Source organism: Squalius cephalus, assembly GCF_949319135.1.
Source record: "Squalius cephalus genome assembly, chromosome: 3".
Classification (NCBI taxonomy): domain Eukaryota; kingdom Metazoa; phylum Chordata; class Actinopteri; order Cypriniformes; family Leuciscidae; genus Squalius; species Squalius cephalus.
This window is the reverse complement of record NC_137124.1, coordinates 14,168,587-14,189,974: the sequence shown is the minus strand read 5'-3', so window position 1 is coordinate 14,189,974 and position 21,388 is coordinate 14,168,587. Positions and strand designations below refer to the sequence as shown.

Sequence of the window (21,388 nt, the reverse complement as noted above, 5' to 3'; positions counted from 1 at the left end):
TAAAAGCATTGTGTTCTTTCCACACTAATATAACTGTAGAGTGTAAAAAACGCATCCCTCATGAGGATGAATGGTTAATGTATGAGGTTGGGAAATGTGTAAAAGCAAAATATGCATGTAAAGATATTCAAATGTCTATATACCAACAAATATAAAGAAAAAACTAATTTTGAGGTATTAAGTGCTTCTTTGAAGATCCTCCATTGGGTTGTTCAAATGTTAATAAATGCTGTGTTTTTCTATATGAAACAGGAACTACTTCTTCACACACACACTCTACAAGTGAAGCCACATAGCATGTTAATGAAATATTAACTTCAACCTTTGCAATAGTTGTCAATCATCAGCCATGCTATTACTTCCTCTTTTGTGGTTTTCCAAATGCATTAAACAATGTCGAGAATGGGCAAGGATGCATTCAAAAAAAGACCTACTACCTGATAGTCATACATCAGAGAAACTCAGACACTTCAAGAAATGAAGCCTCAGGGCTAAAAACAGACCTGTGTGGTTTTAAACGCAGCTCAGTTGGAAGAGTGCGTGGTTTGAGTGGTGTGGCTCAATGCTGTATAGGGGAAAAACGTGGTATTGACTACAAAGCAACTATATATTCCATGCAGTTTGACTTAAGCATGCTTAAGTTGAGTTTGCAGACAGAATGTTGCATAAATTGCAACATGGGGTATTTATACTTGTAGCTACAGAAGAAGTGTGATAGACTACTATTTTAGCAAAGGCCCGTTTTGGTTTGATGACATTTGTAAACCAGAATGCAACTTCTGAGTGATGAGCATGCAGCGAATATAGGTAAGTTCTCAAAATGAATATCCCAGATTGTACTAAGGTCAAGATAATAGCTATCTGACAATCTTATTTTAACCTAAAGCCTTTTACCCAGAACAGAAACTAGTGGCCATCTTTAAAAATATCAGAAGATGTGGGTAAGTGAAGAAACCTGGTTTCCACAAGAAAATTTCCAGTGCTCACTGGGAGTTACAACCTTCATGTGGGTACTAATTCACAGCATCTGCCATTGTGCTTGTTATGTGATTATTAGGAAACTGGTTGCATCCTCTTCCTTTTCAGATATGACACATTGTGACGTGCTCCACACCCCCATGAAGTGCAACATATCTACAGATATATCCTTTGGCCTGCTTGTGCAACATAGGGACATTTAAATTAAGGTTTTTATACTTATTTGCTCTTTACATGAGCTTGTTTACTTCATACTGTGTGTGCAACATACAAAAGAATATTTCTTCTATCAGTGTTTTCACAAACTAATTTTTTTGCACTTTTTTTTTTTTACTTTGATAGAATAGTTATATTTACACTTGTGTAGCATATGTTGTTATACTAGTTGTACCAGTTTACCTTGCATTTGCATAATGCAAAACACAATTATACTTCGTGAGAGTATTATTTACAGCTTTCTTTGTTACCAGTGACACTTGTTTTGTTATTTATGACATTCATTTATTTGCAGACAGCCTATATTTCCCTAATCTGTCTGCGAGTTCAAATGAAAGGTCTTAAGCAAATGCAAACATGAACATTTCTAATAATATTTAGATAATTAATTGATAAAAAAAAAAAGACCACCACCAACCGCGTCAAATTTGTATGTCGATCTAGAGTTAGTGTGCTTCCTAAAGACAGCATCTTTGAGCATTATAGCTTAGCAAGTTGTCAGGGTGTGAATTATGATGAGTTTTTGGGGACCCTATAATTTGAGGCCTGCTAAAGCTGTCAAAAACATATAATTGGAAGGTCTTGTTTATTTTACGTATACATTTATCTTCACTTTAAAAGGTTTTTTATAACATTTCAGTAACCTTGCCCGAGGAAGTAACCACTCGAGCTAACTCGAGGGCTGCATTCGAAATCACATAGGCTACTTGCCTACTATTGGCCTAGTAGGTGAGAAACAGTATGTGAGTATGTCCGAATTCACAGTAGGCTACTCATAAAAGAGTAGGGAAAAGTACTTGTTCAAAATAAGAACCTACTCAAGAGAGTAGCTATGCGATTTCGGACGCAACCCGATATTTTCGTTATGGTGCGCATTCACACCATGGCGTAAATTATAATTACAAGTTCTACAAGCACGTGAAGGCTTTTTACAGTGCAGAATCTTTACGGTAATTAGGTACAATGTGTAAACTCCTAATTTTCTGAGAGCTACGACTTCTTGTATGGTACCACGTGGCCACTGCATGTGTTCGGCTTGAAGCGGCGCTGTGCGGACCGATAGGGTGTATGACATCAAAGTACCGCGAGAGCGATTCGAAGCTTTATTTACGGTGACTTGGCGTGAAAGCAGCATTAATTTCAGGAGGGAACAACACTAAATGAATCTGACTAAAGATAAATACTGTCATTATTTATCACGTCATTGTTCATTTTTAATATTACTAATAAAATACTTTGTAGTTTTGTTAAAACATCTTTCAAATAGTTGACGTGTTAGGGACGCCAAATGGTGCGCGAGATGAATCGAAAATATCCAATACACGTTTAAAAGTGTCAAAAATGGCATTTTATACCTCGCACACTAAGTCTGTCTATGGATTTTTGTAAGAGACAAGCTTAGAGATCGAATTCTTCGCGTTCCAAGGCTATCTAGATAGACTGCTCACTGTTGTTTTGAGATGCAGCCGTGTGTCTCTTGGCAGCGGCTGAGGCTTTTGGGGACTTACCGGAAACCAAACTTTTTTTTTTTCAAGCCTCAAACTTAACTGTTGTGTTGAAGTCGAAAGAGGAAAAGACTAAGAGCAGCAGAGTCCCGTTACATTTCAGACTCATACACAGTTCCTTGTTTTTCATCGTCATGTTGGATGTGAGAAAGTTGAGACGAAGAGAGATCAACAGTTTTAACCCGAGATAAAGTCCTGCGTCGAGCGTTTTCTTTTGCGCATAACGGGATCTTTGTTTTTATATCATGGAAGATGTGAGTATTTAATATAGCTTTCTTTTTCGATATACATATGGTGTTTTACAAGTGATATTTAAAAATGCTTAAACTTTATTTAAAATAAACAACCTTTGTCACAACTTTTAACCCCCATTATTGGCGACGTACGTGAAGTAAAACTCACTTTAAAGTCTAACTTTTTTTTTTTAAGTAAAACTCTCTTGATTTAGTCAGTGCTGTTACTGTTATTCTCTCACGGAAACTAAGTGTTAAAATGGTTGCATCACTTGTGTATTTGAAGCGTCTTTGTGCACTGAAACAAAAACTTATTGTAAATGGTCCAACAGAATCAGTGTGAAGAAGTATTAATATTTTGTTAATCAGATCGAGGTGATGCAGCTTTTAGATCGGCACCAGGAAGTGAAGTACTTTAGCAGCATCCAACGCCCCTCTAAGTCAAAGCTTGTGTTTGTAGATAGATAGATAGATAGATAGATAGATAGATAGAGCAACAGACCGACAGGCATAGATAGATAGATAGATAGATAGATAGATAGATAGATAGATAGATAGATAGATAGATAGATAGATAGATAGAGCAACAGACCGACAGAGATAGATAGATAGATAGATAGATAGATAGATAGATAGATAGATAGATAGAGCAACAGACTGACAGGCAAATAGATGATAGATAGATAGATAGATAGATAGATAGATAGATAATAAATAGATAAATAGACAGATAAACAGACTGACTGACAGACAGATAGATAACAAATAGATGGACATAGATAGATAGATAGATAGATAGATAGATAGATAGATAGATAGATAGATGGTTAGTTTTGGCATGTTTTTGACCCTGTTCCATCTATCAGCCCATCCAGTGGTATCTATCTATCTATCTATCTATCTATCTATCTATCATCTATATGCCTGTCGGTCTGTTTATCTATCTATCTATCTATCTATCTATCTATCTATCTATTTCTGTCTGTATTTCTGTTCGTCTGTCTGTCTCTATATTTTCTTTCAACTATCTATAAGTGAAACAAAACATAGATTTCTGCCAAAAAGATCCTCTTATTTGAAGAAGTTGTTTCAGGAAACGTTTACTGAAACAAGGAAGTAACATTGGTCAGTGGTGCTGGAAGGCAAAGCTGAAACCCACATTGTTAATATGTTGCATACACAGACATAACTTGAATCTTTATTTAGCTTTTTATAAGATGAGACAGCATTATCTTGACGTTAGTATGCCATCTTGGTTATCATGTATTAGAGCAGAAGTGTCCTGAGTTGAAATGGGAATCAAGATAAATAGTCACAGATGTTTGTGTAAAGGAATCCATTTGTGCCTTCAATGCAGCCTGAATGGCACTAAATCACAGCCAATTTGATGCCATATTTATCTGAACATAATGACAGCATGGAAAAACATTCCCAATTTAATGTGGTGTTAAGACAAAGACCAGCTGCTGTTGTGGTCATAGTAAGTTTTGGTTGTTGTGGGAGTACATCTGTGATTTATATACTTCAGAAATACTTTCTGTTCACTGTTTTTTTTTGGTTTTTTTTATGAAGATCACCCAGTGTTCGCATCTTAATGAAGCTCTTAATGAGGTTTCCCTCTTCTTTTTCAGCTTGTCATATACATTTAAAAGCAGTACCAGTAAAAAAGCACTTGTATATTATTTTTAGTCATTTGGATTTTCACTATCAGCCTAATGTCTGCATCGCTCCATGAGCTACGACCATTGTAACCTTGAGCAAGACACCCAAATCCCGCCAGGACTCAGACCACCCACAGTCCGTTCACTAAACATCTGATGCATTTTGCACCCAAACATTTAAACGGTTTTGTTTGAAACGCATAGTAGCAAATAAAGATGTATGCATCATTAGCAGAATTGTGTATTCAGATTTGAAAAGTTACCATTACACGCCATTCAAAAGTTTGGAGTTGGTAAAATGTTTTAACGTTTTTAAAAGAAGTCTCTTTTGCTCTCCAAGGCTTCATTTATTTGATAAAAAATACAGTTTAAAATCTAGAAATATTGTGAAATATTATTGCAATTTAAAATAATAATGTTTGTTTTTTAATAGAAATTTGATAAAGCTGAATTTTCAGCATCATTACTCCAGAATTCAGTGTCACATGATCCTTCAGAAATCATTCTAATATGCTGATTTACTGCTCAAGAAACATTTCTTATTATTATCAATGTTGAAAACAATTGTGCTGCATAACAATTTTGTGAAAACCATGGTACATTTTTTTTTTTTTTTTAATTTCAGGATTCTTTGACAAATATAAAGTTAAAAAGAAGAGCATTTATCTATATCAGAAATCTTTTGTAACATTATAAATGTCTTTACTGACGCTTTTGATCAATTTAATGCATCCTGGTTGAATAAAAGTATTAAGAAAACGTACTGACTCCAAACATGTAACGGTAGTGTATTATTTTTTTGATTGACAGAAATTTGAAATATTCTACAAATATTTCTGGTAATTTCTTTTTTATAATGATGTGCAATTGTTTTAATGACATTTTATTGTGGTATCAACCATTTCATATTTACCAGCCCCTAAATAGCACATAAAAACAAAATGAACTGTGGTTGGTCCCTTTATATAATGGCATAAATGGGCGGTTTGTGACCAAAACAAGCTGGACCTATTTCCTTGCAGGGCTCAAACCATCAGCCTTATACATTCTGGCTCCAAGTTTGAGCCGCTAGGCCACACCATGCACCCACTAAAAGCAGTGAGATGCAAAAGCACTTGCGCATTCCAATTGATTCCTTCTTTGTTAGGATTGACCTGGTTTCACACTGACAGTTGTCCTTGCTGTCCCCTTTCTGTTAAGTAATTAGTAAGAACTAGTTTAGCAAGAATTCTTTATTCCTGTAAAATCTGTAACTTTGGTTACTATTTCCTCTTTTATACTTCTCTGATTGGTATTCATGTTTTACACTTCCCTGCTGGAGATTTTGCAAATATACTACAACGATACTGCAACAGTTGTTTGAGTGAACAGGTTTCTATTTGTCTTTAGACAACTATTATTTATCGATGGAAAGTTATATGCTCGCCAAAATCTGCAGTTTGAGTCTTTGAACAAGTTCAGTCGCTCTGGTCTTGAGAAGAACCGCACAGATGATTCATATTTAGATGTGTGGCGAGTTGACACCGGCCAGGTCAGCGCACAGCGTAGGGCTCTGATATTAGACCCAGATGGAGCTTTGTGCGTGCATGGCTTTTTGGATGTATATGAAACACATGATTGCTAAGATGTACCTCACTATACAATAATCTAGAATAGTTTATGAGTTTATGCATAAAGCTTCTAGCATATTCTGCATTAGAAACCAGTTTTAAAGCTTTTTTGTCATCATGACTTACATGAACTGCCTTAAGAATCTACCTTTAAAGAAGCTTTATACAATTGTTATTATTATTATGAATTACTTTTATTATGTAAATCGAGGGTGAGGCCAGAAATGTTCAACGGGGTGGGCCTTCATAAAACAGTGCGCAAAGCGTATGGAAACTGCACGCCAAATTACCAAGAATAAAATGTAACTCAGCACAGTTTCAATTTCAAAGTTTCAAAACTGCAAACAACAACAACCTATAAAAAAAATAACACTGAAATAACTTGAGTTCTGTTGCTTCTTTAAATCAAGTATAACCAAATTAGCTGTTACAAGTAATTTCAACTTAAATTATATAAAAACTGACTTAAAATCCAGTTGAATCTCGTATAACTTATAAAACATAAAGTTGACATTGCATAAATTATTTTTGAGTAAAAGTAATGTAAAAACATATGTTTCCATGACTTATTGATCAAATAGGTTTTTACACTGCATAAATGAAACGTGGTTTTCACACACATTTACACTGCATGCCAAACACAATAAAATGGCTCTTCCTATTTTCTATCAAGTACGTCACTATAAACGTTAAATGAGTTTTTAGAAGTCAGAAGAGCCCAAACCTAAAGCTCTATGATATTCTGGTCTCTAGATAGAGCACGAGTTCCTCCATTAATTAATTTTTCTGGCTCATGTGATCAGCCACCATGTGAAAATCATATATGATCACGTTTTCATTAGCACAAATTTGTGACAAGTCAAACTGCAAAATGCATCGGGTGTTAATGAGCTGCACAACCCCAGTATGAGAAATAGCAATACTGATGTTAGCCTCAGAAGATACCACTAATGAAACTTCTCGCTTTCTTAAATTATCTCATCTAGTACTGCAAGTTCCTGTTTGACTAAAGTGAGGTTAACATATGTCTTGGCTTATTTCATGCTTTATTTTGCACTGTAAAACACTCTGCCTCACTCTGCTTTTGAATCCAAATGGGCTCCACTCTGTTTTTTCATAATATGGATTTTTCCGTCCCACCCAAAGACTCCCTCCCTCTCTCTCTCTCTCTCTCTCCATTGAGTGTGTTGTGATGTTCCTGTGCGCTCTGCTCCAATTTACACACAAACAGAACAAGAAAAACAAAGAGGCTCCCTCACGCTCCAATCTCCTCCCTCAGCACAGACAGTGCGAGGGCATGAGTGACCTGTTGCCGATGTTAGTTTCCCGGACAGGGCAGTGTGAGAAAGTCCCCATTTTTCCTCCCTCGGACACCTGTACCTTCTATAGCACACGCTGCTCTTTCCAAAGGCCCGCAGTGAAAGTGGAAAAACAGCTCAATGACCCTCTAAAGAGACATCCTGAGGAATTTCCTCACATTCAAAATCCCTGGGAAGTCCAAATACGACTGCAGTGGGGCGCATTTGATTTTATTAATCTAATAAAATATGCAAAACTTTATTCAAAAGGCATACAACTATATTTGCCTGTATCTTATCTTGATGGTTAGAACTAGATTTGGCTTCATAAACTAGGAATGGCTTGCTTCCTACAAATGAAAAGTTGTTATCTAAAGAGGAATGATCAGATGTTATTTTTTAACAAGACGATGTTCCTGCCCAAATTACAAAGAGAATCAAGAAGTGGCTTGTGAACAAGTTCATCAGGTTCATGTTTTGGCCTGGTCAGAGTCTAGATTTGAACCCTATAGTGAATATTTGTTCCACATTAAACTCAAATTAACTGGGAGACACTTTTCAACTACTTGAACAGTTTGAAGCCATTAACATTGACTGGAACATTGAACAATTCTTGCTAATTTCCTGACTAGTGATTTAAATGGTTAAGACCATTAAAAAAAAAAAATTGCCCGGGAATGTGTTTTCAGTGTTTGTTTTAATTTCAGACTATTTTTTTGTACATTTGTTATGTTTTGACATTTTTATAGTTTTAGTTTTTATTTATTTCCAATTAGTCATTTGAGTGCTTTGACATTCAACAAGGCAACATTTATAACTGTCAGATAGTCTTCATTTAGTTTTGAACTAAATGCTAAATGTTTTAACTAAAAACCCGTTATCTAATACAGGTTTTTTTCTGATTTATTTCAATGACTAAAATAGTTTTCAATAGTTTCAGTTTAAGTCAATGATAATAAACCTACTTCAGCGTTATTTTTAAGGGTGTTCTCACAAGTAATATTGCACCTTCAATGTTAAATTTTAGAGGTTAGAAGTATGCTGAATGATAAAACCAGATAAGATCCTCAAAAGTCGTGAGAAGGCTGTGAAAAACGAAACGCAACAGATGTGGAAATAAGGCGTCATCCGTCCCTTTTATTTATTAAGTCTGAAAAGGTGTTGAAGGTCACATGAAACCCAGACCTGCCAAAAATGATAATCTATCCGCTACATGCAAACCTCCCATTTCAGGAATGCTCTCGCTGGACTCAAATCTCAATGCATGCCAAGTCAAACTGAAATGTTGGTTCACAAAGAAATGCTGATTCCTTATTCCTTGGCAAAACAGGGTGTGAAAGAGGAGCCAGCCAAGCCTAAAGAGGTGAGGAGCGCTGGGAAGGCGGGCTGGTTGAAGAAGTCTTCAGGGAAGTTCTTGAGCAGCTACAAGGACCGGTACATTCAGCTGGACCGAACAGTGATTGAGGTCTATGAGAATGAGGTAAGTCTGCTAAATCATGATAAAACCTAGACTATGAAACAACAACCCCGTTGTACTTCCATAATGTGATTTATTTCTGAGTAAAATATAATGTTGCACAAGAAAAATGACTTGATCGTATATCCATTGGGAAATGGATTGGATTGTAAAGTTTTCATTCCCTTTGCTAAAACAATTTTTTATTTGTAGCTACAGTATTTGGCTGTTGGTTAACATTAAAGGGATAGTTCACCCAAAAATGAAAATTCTGTCATCATTTACTCACCCTCAAACCTGAATGAATTTCTTTCTTCTGCTGAGCACAAATTAAGATATTTTGGAAGAATGTTGGGAACCAAACAGTTGTGGGGCACCATTGACTGGTATGAAAAAAAAAATACTATGGAAGTCAATTGAGCCCATCAACACTTTGGCTACTGACATTATTCTTCTGACATCAACACTTGATTTGTGTTCAGCAGAGGAAATAAACTTACTCAGGTTTGGAAAACATAAGAGTGAGTAAATGATAGAATTTTCATTTTTGGGTGAACTATCCCTTTAAGCATAACATTGGTTAACAATAGCCTCCTGTGTCAAGGGAAATGGAATATGGGAAATGGAAATGGATTTTGTCCCCATAAGAATAATGTGCACAAGTTTTCTAGAAAGCTAGTTTTTGTTTTTGGATGGATCTTTACTGATTTCCATCCCAAATGCAAAGCAGAACAAATTTAGATTTATCATTAGCCATCTATGCTTTATCAAGTCATTTGTTGTTTTGGTGAAATAAATAGTTTCACAACAGTGTACTAAAACATCTACCTTCACTTGAAGAATGAAGACATAACACTCCCATAAGAAAGCAAAATCACAAATGAAATCACTTAAATGTCTTTTTTTTTTTTTATGTGACAATTTTTTTAGTCATTTTAAAAATTACATATTTAAACGTTTTTAAAAATGTTTTAAAAATATTCTGCCTTAAAATAGTTTGAATGTAACTCTACCTTTGCCTTATTTAGTATATGTGGTTTTATGAATATGCAAATTAGCCCCGCCTCCACTCACTCACACTAGCCCAGAGATCCACTCGTTGACATGATTGGTTACAAGGTAGTTTGTGACGTCAGAAACTCCAGCGATTTCAAACCGTGTTTTTGAGACTGTCTTTGGTTCACTGCAGATTTAAGGAGAATATACTCAGCAATGGTGCTGACTTATGCATTTGCACATGGTTTGTTTTAAAGCATATTAAAAACACCACATAGACATATAAAAAACATTAAAAACTTGATTTTCACCACAAACCCATGAAAATTCTGTCGTTTACTCACCACCATCTTTTTAAATCCGTATGACTCTCCTTCATCTGTTATTTTTATCAGAATATCCAGGCATCTTTTTTTCATACAGTAAAAGCGAATGATGACCCACAGTGGTCAGATTTTTGGATCTGTTCTCAACACACACACACACACAAATGTAGTGGACAAGTCATAATGACTGACTATTTTTAGTCTTAATGCAGTGTGAACATTATGCTAACTGTTTTCTATGAAAGAGAGTCAGTCATACAGGTTTGAAACAACATTAGGGTGAGTAAATGGTGACACAATTATCATTTTTGGATTAACTATCCCTTTAAATGGATCGTAGCTAAAACTCCATGAATTAGCATCTTTCGAATAATATACATTTTTTGGTTTATCCTTTTACAAATAGAACACTTTTCCCTGTCGTGCAGGAATTAACAACATGCCTGGAGAAAGTGGACTTGGACAACTATGTCACTTGTCACGAGTTAAAGAGTCCCTTCAAGAAGAAACACAGGCTGGTACTAATACGAAGCCCCAAGAGCGGTAACAAGGTAATAATTAACATTTCAGCACAGTACAACGTCAAGTAAATCAGTCTACCATTCCTTTTGTATGTGATATAAAGAGTGGCTCACATTAGGATGACAATGCAATGCACAGTTGTCGATGGCTGGCTTGCAGTTGTGACGTCATTAGTTCAATATGGCACGCACTAGAGGCACACACTAGGTCATTGTACTGAGTCTAATGAATCAGACACATATCTGAACGGACACATGACCAATGATGAGACGGTTACTCATGCCTCATGCGCTGTGCCACTTCACCGATTTCACATTTACTGTAAATAATGACAGAACGCATATGTGAAAGGTCGGCTGTTGCATGTTCAAAATAGCTGAGTCGTGCTTGTCTTTGTCCTTGGTGTCAGAAATCGCGACACTTATAAAATGTAAGATAAAAATTGATAAACATCCTGTGCTACAGGACCTCATCCAGGGTTATCTTGTTCCATGTTTCAGATTTTGCATATTTTATCTTGGGTTAGTAATTCATATAAGTATGTTTTTGGCACTGTACTTCATGATTAGCACCACAAAGGTTTCATAGCCCAGTTTTTCACATGTTTCTAATGCTTTGTTAAAAAGGTTTTCAAAAAGTTCAAATGTTAACCCACTCATCGTGAGAAAAGCTTTAGCAGAGCATCACTTCCTGTCCTAGTGTTTATATATTCAAAAGGCAGAGGCAAGATTTCCTGTGTAACCTTGCAAATACTTGTGGTATATCAAAACAGCCGCAAACCATCATATTTTCACTTTCTAGTGAAAAGTGGATTTTCCTCCATAGATTATATGTAGAGTGTAAGAATATTGTAAAAAAGTTGCTTTGATAGGTTAACTCAAAAATGAGATGTAATATTATTTTTCTTACACTTTAAATAAGTGTTATTTTAGTATTATTTATATACTTTTAAAGTATTTATTAATATTTTGAATTAGCTTCTATTTTTATATTTTCGATTTTTGTAAACATATGTGCTTATGTTATTTTTTATTAGTTTTTGTTTTTAAATTTGTATTTATCTTTACCTTTATTTCAGATTTAGCTTCAATAATAGTACTTTATTTTTTAGTACTTGAACTTATTTTATTTTAGTTAGTTGGCAACTTTTCAAATTTTCTCTTAATAATGTACGTAATAATGTAAATAATTGTAAATATTGAAAATGACAATAATGTAAATAATCATTGTTTATACTTCTTTTAATGAGCGCTCCAGATGGTTTTACCCACTTATAATTGTATTTTAAGCCCCACAGAAATGCATCTTAATTCAGAAATTGAAAGCTTGTTAATAATAGAAGAGGCGTATTGAAATCATTGTTTGTATGAATTGCATTATTAATGTATTTTTGAATAAATTAATAGATGTGTGAAAAAGAATGTCACATAATTGACCCAGATACAGTTTTAAGGGCATTAAATGTTTTAAAAATATTTAAGCATTCAAATTCTTTTTTTTGTTTTGACAAAAAGATATATATATTTTTTAAAGATTAATTTCACTTTATGCTTGTAGACTGCTGGATCTTGTTACTGTGTGTCAAACTGTTGTTTCCTGGCACATTAGAGTTGATGGTACATGATGACTTCATCCTAAGGGAGTGACATGCACATGATATGTCATAACTTTTGGACATACACTATGTGTCATATTATGAGCCCATATCTCTTACAAAAAGAGATTTTATTCTGTTAATATTTGTAGAATTCTTTAGCATATTCGGTATATTCAGTGTTTACTATACGTGAATCCATGTGCTCTGAATCTAGAGAGTCTTGGAGGTGGGGAGAGGACTTTAGAAATGCGGAAGATACCTAACAGGCGAAATATGCTTTATTACTAACAGATGACGAGAAGCGTTGGCGAACTGCAAAGAGCTCAGCAGATGTCAAGAGACTTCTCTAGAAGAGAAAATGTGTGTGTGTGTGTGTGTGTGTGCGTTTAAAGAACAGCCAGACCATCATGTCACTTTTTCCTCTCCTGAATATTGTGACCAGCCAGCTGAATGAGTCAGACACCACAGCCTAGTGTTTTATTTTATAATTAAACTTCAAGTACTGTAGTTCTTGAAAAGAGTTTAAAGATTTAAGAGATTCCAAACCCTCCTGTTTCACTTTTTCTGAATATTTTAGGCACACCCTACTCTAAGAACATAAATCTTTTCATTTTTTTTTTTAGGGTGAAGTGTACTTCGGAGGCTCATGCTGAGCCTGGCAAAATACAGGATGCTAGACACACTTCATATAAACCTAACACAGCTCAACAATGGGATATAAAAACAAACATCCTACGGACAAATCACTTTGTTTTTTAGTGATGTTTCAGTATTTCAGTATTTAGGGATGTTCATTGCAAAACAGAAACTGGATACTTGATAAAACGTGCATAGAGTACTGAATATATTTGTTAAAATGTGGTCTGCAGATAATGCATGTGGTCCACCATAATATTAGGTGCGGGCAACATGACATTGAATCCAGGGTTATTTCAGAATTTTATTTCGTAAAGAAAAGTAAAATAGGTTTAGCATGTGCAACTGAAGCTGTAATTATTTTAATGTGTTTTTTTTTATGTGTATGCATATACTATTTTCAAAGACTTCATCTAAATTTGTGGTGTTCATTTTAGGTCCAAGATGTCAAACTTCAGGCACAAAATCCGGAGGAAAAAGAAGCCTGGATCAAGGCACTCGCTGAAGGAATCAATAAGGCAAAGAACAAAATTTTTGATGAGGTACTGTTCATTGTTTAGCTATTAAACTTTCCTGTGATATTTGAAGACACTTATATAAATAAGGCCATGCCATGCAAAAAAAAAAACGTACCAATGCTTACATTGAATCCATACATGACCATAATTACAGTTACTTATACCAAGCTAGCTGCTTATTTTTTATGGTTTGTATCTCAGGTAAAAGTTGATGAAAGCTGCTCATTAGAACATGTTACTCGGACTCGACCTAAGGGGAACCGTGGAAGAAGACCGCCAACAAGGATACACATGAAGGAGGTACGATATAATTGTTTCAAACATACAAAAAAGCCTATTAACATTTATCATCCCTGTTGGGGGATAATTAAGGGATGCATAGATACAATTTTAGCCAATAAATGGCTAATATTAAAATTTTATAATTCGTCTAAAACTATTAAAGGGGGGGTGAAATGCTCATTTTCACTCAATCTCCTGTTAATCTTGAGTACCTATAGAGTAGTATTGCATCCTTCATATCTCCAAAAAGTCTTTAGTTTTATTAGTTTCTTTAGTTTAAAGATAGGCTGTACCGAGTCTTTCCGAAAAAACCCGAGCGTCTGGAGGCGGGCCGTGTGGGCGAAGCCAGAGCCATAGAGAGAATCCGTCGATCTGGGCTTTGTTTATAAAACATTCATCGTCGAAATGCAGGGAACAAACAGTCTACACAACTACACAACAATCTGCATCCACTGTTCCTAACGCTGGGTTCTTTGGGAAGCTTTCCCTCACATCCAAAAACACACTTTGGAGACACTATGCAGCGCTGCCGATGATTTCCTGTTGAAGCGCGTTGATGTGCGCGGTCTCGCTCTCCTCTGGTCGACGTGTGCGCGGCCGCGCTTTTCCGGGAGAAATGCTCATATAAGGAGTTCCACTTTGGTCTACGTCATTAGATCCACGGTCGAAAAAAAACCAGCCGAAACTTGTACCAACCCGGAAGTAAGATTTTCGGCACAGAAATTCTCCGTTATTCGTCCAAAATATTTTTTAAAAACTTTGGCCATGTTATGCACGAGAATCCATCTCTTTAACACTGTAAACAACTCTGAATACATGAAACACCATTGTACCCCCCCTTTAAATACAAAAATTCTGAAAGATAAAATAAATGCTTTTAATAAATTAATAAATGCATTGTTAATTTAGGCGTCACAACAGCATAATGTAATATAAGGTAATAAAGGAAATGAGCATGCACAATTAAATATGCAATTTTGAGTTGTTTAATGCTTTTGAAGAAATCTCTTATGTTCACCTAGACTACATTTATTTGAACAGTGAGCAGTCTTAAGATATAATATTAGAATTGAAAATATTTTTTTTCTATTTTATTATATTTTAAAGTGCATTTTTTTCCAGAAGCCATTAGTTCAGTCTTCAGTGTCTCATGATTCTTCATAAATCATTCTTATATGCTGATTTGCTGCTCAATAAACATTTGTTTTTATTTTCAATGTCTTTACTGTCACTTTATTATAACTTAATGCATCCTTGCTGAATACATTTTTTATTTTTTTTATTTTTTTATCGTACTGAGCCAAAACTTTTGAATGGAAATGTATGTATTGTGAATCCCTGAGCACAATAATCCAGCAATATCCTCTAAATATACTATTCTGGCTATTCTTACAGGTTGCGAATGTCTCAAGTGATGGAATATTGAGACTAGACCTTGATGGTGAAGTTACCATGCCGAATGGAACTCATTGCTTGAATACAGAAGAGGATAAACAGACTGAAACTTCTAAACCATCTGTGACAATGAACAGCATTCAAGAGGAGGGCATCGATGAAGAGTCCACTCCTCAGAAGAAAGTTATAAAGCCACCCATGCCGCCATCGAAAGACAACAAACCCTGTGAAATCCATGAAGAGGATGAGCCCAAAAATGAGGAAGCTGCACCGCAAAAGAAGATTCTAATGCCACCGATGCCTCCATCAAAGGAAGCTAAACCCTGTGGATCTGTTGATGGGGCTGCTGTTGAGGAGAATATCTCAGACAGTAAAGCAGAGGTTGAAGCAGATAACACTGACACTTCTGAACGAACCTCCTCCACCAAGAGCGTCCAGCCCCCTAATCCTCCATCCAAACATATGAAGCCCAGCCAACCGGTAACACCAGCCACGGTCACAACAGAGGAAAAAGAACCTCAAGAGAAAACTGAGGAGGTTGACGGTGAAGGTACCAAAGTGAATGGAGCTTCAAACGAGAAAGAAGACCAGAACAAGTCAGAAGAGGGAGAGACCTTTGTCGTGTCCAAAAAGATAATGAAACCCCAAGTAGTCATGTGGGATTCACCCTCTATGCCATCAAAAGAACCTAGTGCTGAACAAGAAGTGAAAATTTCAAAGAAAGACTCAGACACCACTGGAGAAGTGGCAACCTCAGAAGAACCTTGCCAACTTAATCTTACTCCACTTTCGACCCCTGAATCTGTAAAAAAGAGTCCTGGTCCCCCTGCTCCACCCAAGAAGAAGCCATTTAAGGCACCTGCCAAAAAGGAGGACACTCCCCCACAAAGTGGCCCAATGGTCCTTACCGACACCACCATTTTGTCTTCAGAAAAGGTCTCTGAGCAGTCTTCAAAAACAGATGACATCAAATTGACGATTCCAGAACCCAAAACTGAGCCTGTTGGCGATGTGTCAAGCGAAGAGTTGGAGGAGAAGTCTTTAGACAGTGGTCAACACTCAGGAGAAGAGTCTGAGACTGGTGAACAAGTTACGCCGTCCTCCCCAAAGCTCAAGGGAAGCTCCCAGGTACTAGATTTAGAGACCAGCGAGGATGATCTAGAACCATCCGACAGCAAAGAGAAGAGTTTGGAGGAGCCATCGTTAAAAAGCCCGTCCACCACCCCAGAGACCTCAGTTCCCAGTGCAAATCCAACCCCAAGCCATTGTGCCAACAAGTCCCTGTTTCTCTCTATGCCTCTCAAGCATTCTTCCAAGGCTCGCTCCGCATCCCTAGGAGACCTCCTTGCGGAGAACGCAGAGAAGGTGGAAATCGAGGGAAAAGAGATACCAATTAAACGGCATGGAAGTGACATGAAGGACTTGCAAAGCAAAGTGTCTTTTGAGATAGAAGCGACGGGAGAGCTGCTGAATTCAATCGCAACTGGACAGAGCGGAGAGGCGGAAATGAAGGGGGAAGCAAGTCCAGAGATCTTGCTCAACGAAGCAATGGAGAAGCTCAGGAAAGCTGACCAGTTCTTACGGGAAGCCAGGAGCCTTAAAGATCATAACAAAAGCAACAGATTAAGTTGGTAATGGTAAGTGTTGGTGGAAAGAACCTATAGGGATGATCTATGCTGAAAATGTTCAGTATGCTAATGATCAAATGCAATTCTTACCCCAATTTTCAAATCTCCAAGCTATTGTTTAAACCCCGCAAGGCTAAGATGCCTTACAGTTTTGCTAATGTAGCTACGAAGCCTCTAGACGGTGATACTGCAGGCCTACGCATTGTTGCAAGGCTGAAAAAACATTTTCTCTCCAAAATAAGTAAAACCTCAAGAGCTAAATTTGTACATGCTACATTTTATTTTGTGGAGAAACAGCTAGTTAGCTCACCTGCTGTAATGTCAAGTGTGTTTTTAGCTTGCTTCAGACTCTCTTTAGGATTTGTTTCTTATTCCATCAATTTCCTAATGATTTTGGTCTTAGTTATATATCGCACTTTGTTCTGTAGATTTGAAGATTTGTTGTACACAAAATGTGTGCCTCATGTATCAGATGACAAATCCCCATAAATAACATGTGCACATAACCACTATTGGGATAAGTTAGCTTTTTACGCTAACACGTTTGTTGAACGGTTTATGTTGTATTTTGAATTTTGCACTGCAACTCCTGTGTAAAAAAGGGGTTTAAAATGATGTGTGAAGGAACATAGTGAGCTAGAGCTAGTGAAAATGAGAAATCGAGGAGAGATACCGAAGTGCTTTTTAAAGTTGTTTTGTTCACTTTTCAATTTTTGTTCAATTTCCCACTTTTAAAAATACAGTAAGCTATTGCAGCCATTTTGCTAACTAAACTGAATTAGACCAGCCGTCCCTTTAACCACACATCCTCTTTCCAAAACTCCGCCTTTCAAAGCCTTCTCAGCCAACCCGAATGTGCGCGGTAATTCACAGGGAGATTTTCCTGAAGACTGTTTTCTGATTGGCTGCTCTCCTGCTCTTTTGCTGTTTACAGAGCCAAGACAAAGAGACAAGTGTTTTTCTTAAGACATCAATTTCAGTGATATCTGAAAATAATAATAATAAATTACAGCACCTTTAAACCTTGTTGATCATAAAATACCTAAAATATAAGAAATAATGGTTAATCACAGTTTAAAACAAAATATATAGCACATGGATAGTAGTGTACAACATAACTATATATTTCCTGGTCCATGTCTGTTGTGGAAAGTGCAGGCCAGAGTTTACAGTTAGTCTTCTGTTTTGTGTTAGCAAGATGCCTATTCAGTTCTGAATGATTCAGAGATGTTTTCACCACGTTTAAAATGATTCATTTGAAATGTATCAGATATGAAATCATAGTAAAGGTGAAGAGTAAACATTATTCCATGATCTAATGACTACCTAATCTAAAGAATATCCATTTTACTATTTAAAATGTTCACCAATACAGTTCTAAAGTTTGGGATCGATAATAATCTCTTATGCTCACCTAGGCTAATTTATTTGATCAAAATACAGTGAAAACAGTAATATTGTGAAATATGATTACATTTTAAAATAACTTTTCTATTTTAATAAATGTAAAAGTGTAATTTAGTCTTATTATTTGATATTATCTGTTACAAACAATTGTGCAATGTTGAAGCCGTAATATATTTTTATTTTCATGATTCTTTGATTAATAGAAAGTTCATAAATGTCTTTACTGTCACTTTTGATCAATTTAATGTGTATTAAAAGCATTAATTTCTTCTTAAAAAATCTTTCTGACCCCAGACTTTTGAACGGTATTGTAGGAGTCACAACTTTAAGTTGAAGCTTCACCCAGTTGTCTTCATTTGCTGCCATTTTCTTCTTCTCGAAGTGTTTGCACATAATGGTAGCACTGCGAAAAGACACATAATCATGCACACGCTGTAAGTAAATGTTCTGTCCATTGTGTTCTGTCATACTGATGATGTGGCCACAGCGGTTCACTCTTCACACCGTCTATTAATAATCTACAGATACTAGCTTCCTGCTGCATAGCCCAATCGGCATGTCACCTTTAGTTTCTTTACGCAGATATAGCTGGTTACCACAGCCCCCATATATAAATTTGTTTTTTATAGGTAAACGGTTACTGAGTGTCTGCAAAACCAACTTGTGTATGAGATGGTAACATCAAGTTAGTTGTAATTCAAATTATTGTAGAATATTCCCATGATGAAAAGTGTTTTTTTGTGGTACCATTTTGTTAGATATGATCTTACATGTAAATACTCTTTGATATAAAGTATAGTCTTTGATAATGAGATTCATCTTAGTTCTTTGTCCTTTGCGCAGTACATTTCTTTTAGCGTTTAATTTCCCAATTTCCCTCTGACGTTTCGAATTGTACTCATATTTTTAATGCTTGATGAATATTTGAACATTATGTTGTAAATAACACTGCCGCCAGTGAAATGCTTAATATTTAAGTTATTAATGTTCTGACATATTCATGTTCGTTGTCTGTCTAAAACAAAGCTTAAGAACAAATTTAGAATTACTGTTTACTGTTAAATGTTTACTATTGAATTTTGAAGAGGCTGATTGTTATATTATGTCTTACAGTATCTGTTAATTGCATTCACTAACTGGACTAATGTTTTTTTAATTATCTAAATGCATATTAAATGTGCAAAAATGGGAAATAATTGCTTTGCAAGGCGTGTCTAAATAAAGACAGAATGTCTTTAATATTCACTGTGTTGTCGGACTCTTTGTGGCTTTTTCTGTCCATTTTAATATATTAAATATTATATGCAGTACCTTTGAAATGTTTGTCATGTTTATGCTTTTTTTTAAAGAAATTGGTGCTTTTATCACTTGCATTAAATTAATCAAAGAATGTTTCAAATGAATGCTATTTTCAGTTTCTCCAAAACTATTTGACTTTCTACTAGAACGGAGTTGGATTAGTCTTTTTTAGTTGTAAGTTTATTAACATTTCTTTCTTTTATACACACTATTTTCAATGTTTGTGTGTATTTCTAATTAAATCAACTGTGCTGCAACAACTGAAATACAAATGCAGTGTTCGAGCTGTATACATGCACAGTCGTACACAAATTCTTGGTATGTTTAGAATTGACTAAAACAGGAAGTGTTTTTTTTGTGATGTTATTAACTGGACTACATAAACAGAGTACATGTGAGTTACAGTAATCAGTCTGGTGGGTGTGTGTGTGTAGAAATGGGCAGGTATTCTTCTTTTTTAGCCTAAAGAATCAGTTCCGCATTATACTTTAGATTTGCAAAATGTGGAACTGATCAACAGAACACTGCCTGCTTACCACAACTACACAGACCAAAGATAGCCTACCTCTTTTACACATTAAAAAAGCCCTAGGCTAACGTTTCAATGTTGCTTTGCAATGTCAAAGTCAATCTGAAAATGAAACATTAAGATATCAGGAGCATGTAGTCCTGTTGACCAATATGATCCTGAACTTTACGGCCTTTAATATCCAGAAATTTTCATTAGAGTTGGTATAATGTTTTTTTGTTACACAGTATTCTCTATTTCCTCCTTTTATAGAAGTGATCTGTATTGTCCTTTTCCTTTTGAATTATCAAAATACAGCGTAGACAACAGCGTAGTAGGCCTTAAGTTTCACTCGTCTCCCTCTGCTGGCATGATAGGAGATGTTTTTTGGAACAAAGTCTGCTTTGTTTCCCTAGTGACTGTTTTGTGTGCACATGAAGCCACGTTTGAAACAGCATGAGCATACTATTCTAATTTCTACCTATATTTTAAATATTTACACTGTATGCATCTACACATGCACACATATAATTATGTGTGATGTAATGAATAAACTAGAAGGAATAGAATAGAACAGAAGTAACTAGAAGTAATGTGATTTTTAACGTGACTATTTAACTAAAAAGCATTGATATTTTCGAGATGATAACTGAATGCCTACATGCTTACTATTTTAAATGTTTATTGTTGCATGCAAACTGTATTCAAAATCTATTTTTTTTAAAGGCTTGTTAAATTTGCAGTATTGGACAACATAATGCTCCAAGTATGACAGCATGTTTTTTTAATGCATTGCTGATTTTTATTTATTTTTTGCAACAAAACATTTTGATCATTTTAAATATTTGCACATTGAATATTGGATTGCTTCTCTATCCAGCATGCATTGCTTAAACAGTTATGCCACTATGCAACAAATCAACTCAACTTGTGACTTACAAACGTTAAATGGCCTATTAGTCCCAACAGCTGTGCATGGAAAATGAAATGGGCCAGAAATTAGTTTTGGAAGTGAAGCTAGCGAGAAACCTGTCACCATGACATACAAAGCAGTATGTGAGTCTGCAGCTCTCTCTAGTGGAGGTTTCTCATAATAATGGGTCACAGCTCTTTGTGTTCATCAAACAGATCAATGTTTGTCCAGTTTAGTTTACTCAAAGCCAACAGGCAGAAACACAAGCTCAATTGCCTATTGTTACACGACAAAGATCAAATCTGATAAGGAAATAGATGCAATAAGAATCAGCTATCGATGAAAAGAGTCTGATAATAATGAATTTAATTATTTGGAGAAGAACAGAAAATTAAATGATGAGA

The 21,388-nt window shown here is 35.7% G+C and overlaps 1 protein-coding gene across 1 annotated transcript; it reads left to right on the top strand.

Moving 5' to 3' along the window:
* The first annotated feature begins 2,700 nt into the window (after window positions 1–2,700).
* Window positions 2,701–19,574, top strand: plekho2 (pleckstrin homology domain containing, family O member 2). Its single transcript, XM_079866307.1, has 6 exons — window positions 2,701–2,953; window positions 8,832–8,981; window positions 10,708–10,830; window positions 13,472–13,576; window positions 13,754–13,852; window positions 15,230–19,574. The coding sequence occupies exons 1-6, from the start codon at window positions 2,945–2,947 to the stop codon at window positions 16,862–16,864; spliced, it is 2,121 nt and encodes a 706-aa protein (XP_079722433.1). The 5' UTR covers window positions 2,701–2,944; the 3' UTR covers window positions 16,865–19,574.
* Window positions 19,575–21,388: the final 1,814 nt, after the last annotated feature.

Excerpts from the sequence above, each read along its gene's own strand:
- plekho2 (XM_079866307.1), top strand. Across the intron at positions 8,982-10,707 it reads TTGAGGTCTATGAGAATGAG|GAATTAACAACATGCCTGGA; the intron begins GTAAGTCTGCTA and ends CCTGTCGTGCAG. Across the intron at positions 10,831-13,471 it reads GCCCCAAGAGCGGTAACAAG|GTCCAAGATGTCAAACTTCA; the intron begins GTAATAATTAAC and ends TGTTCATTTTAG.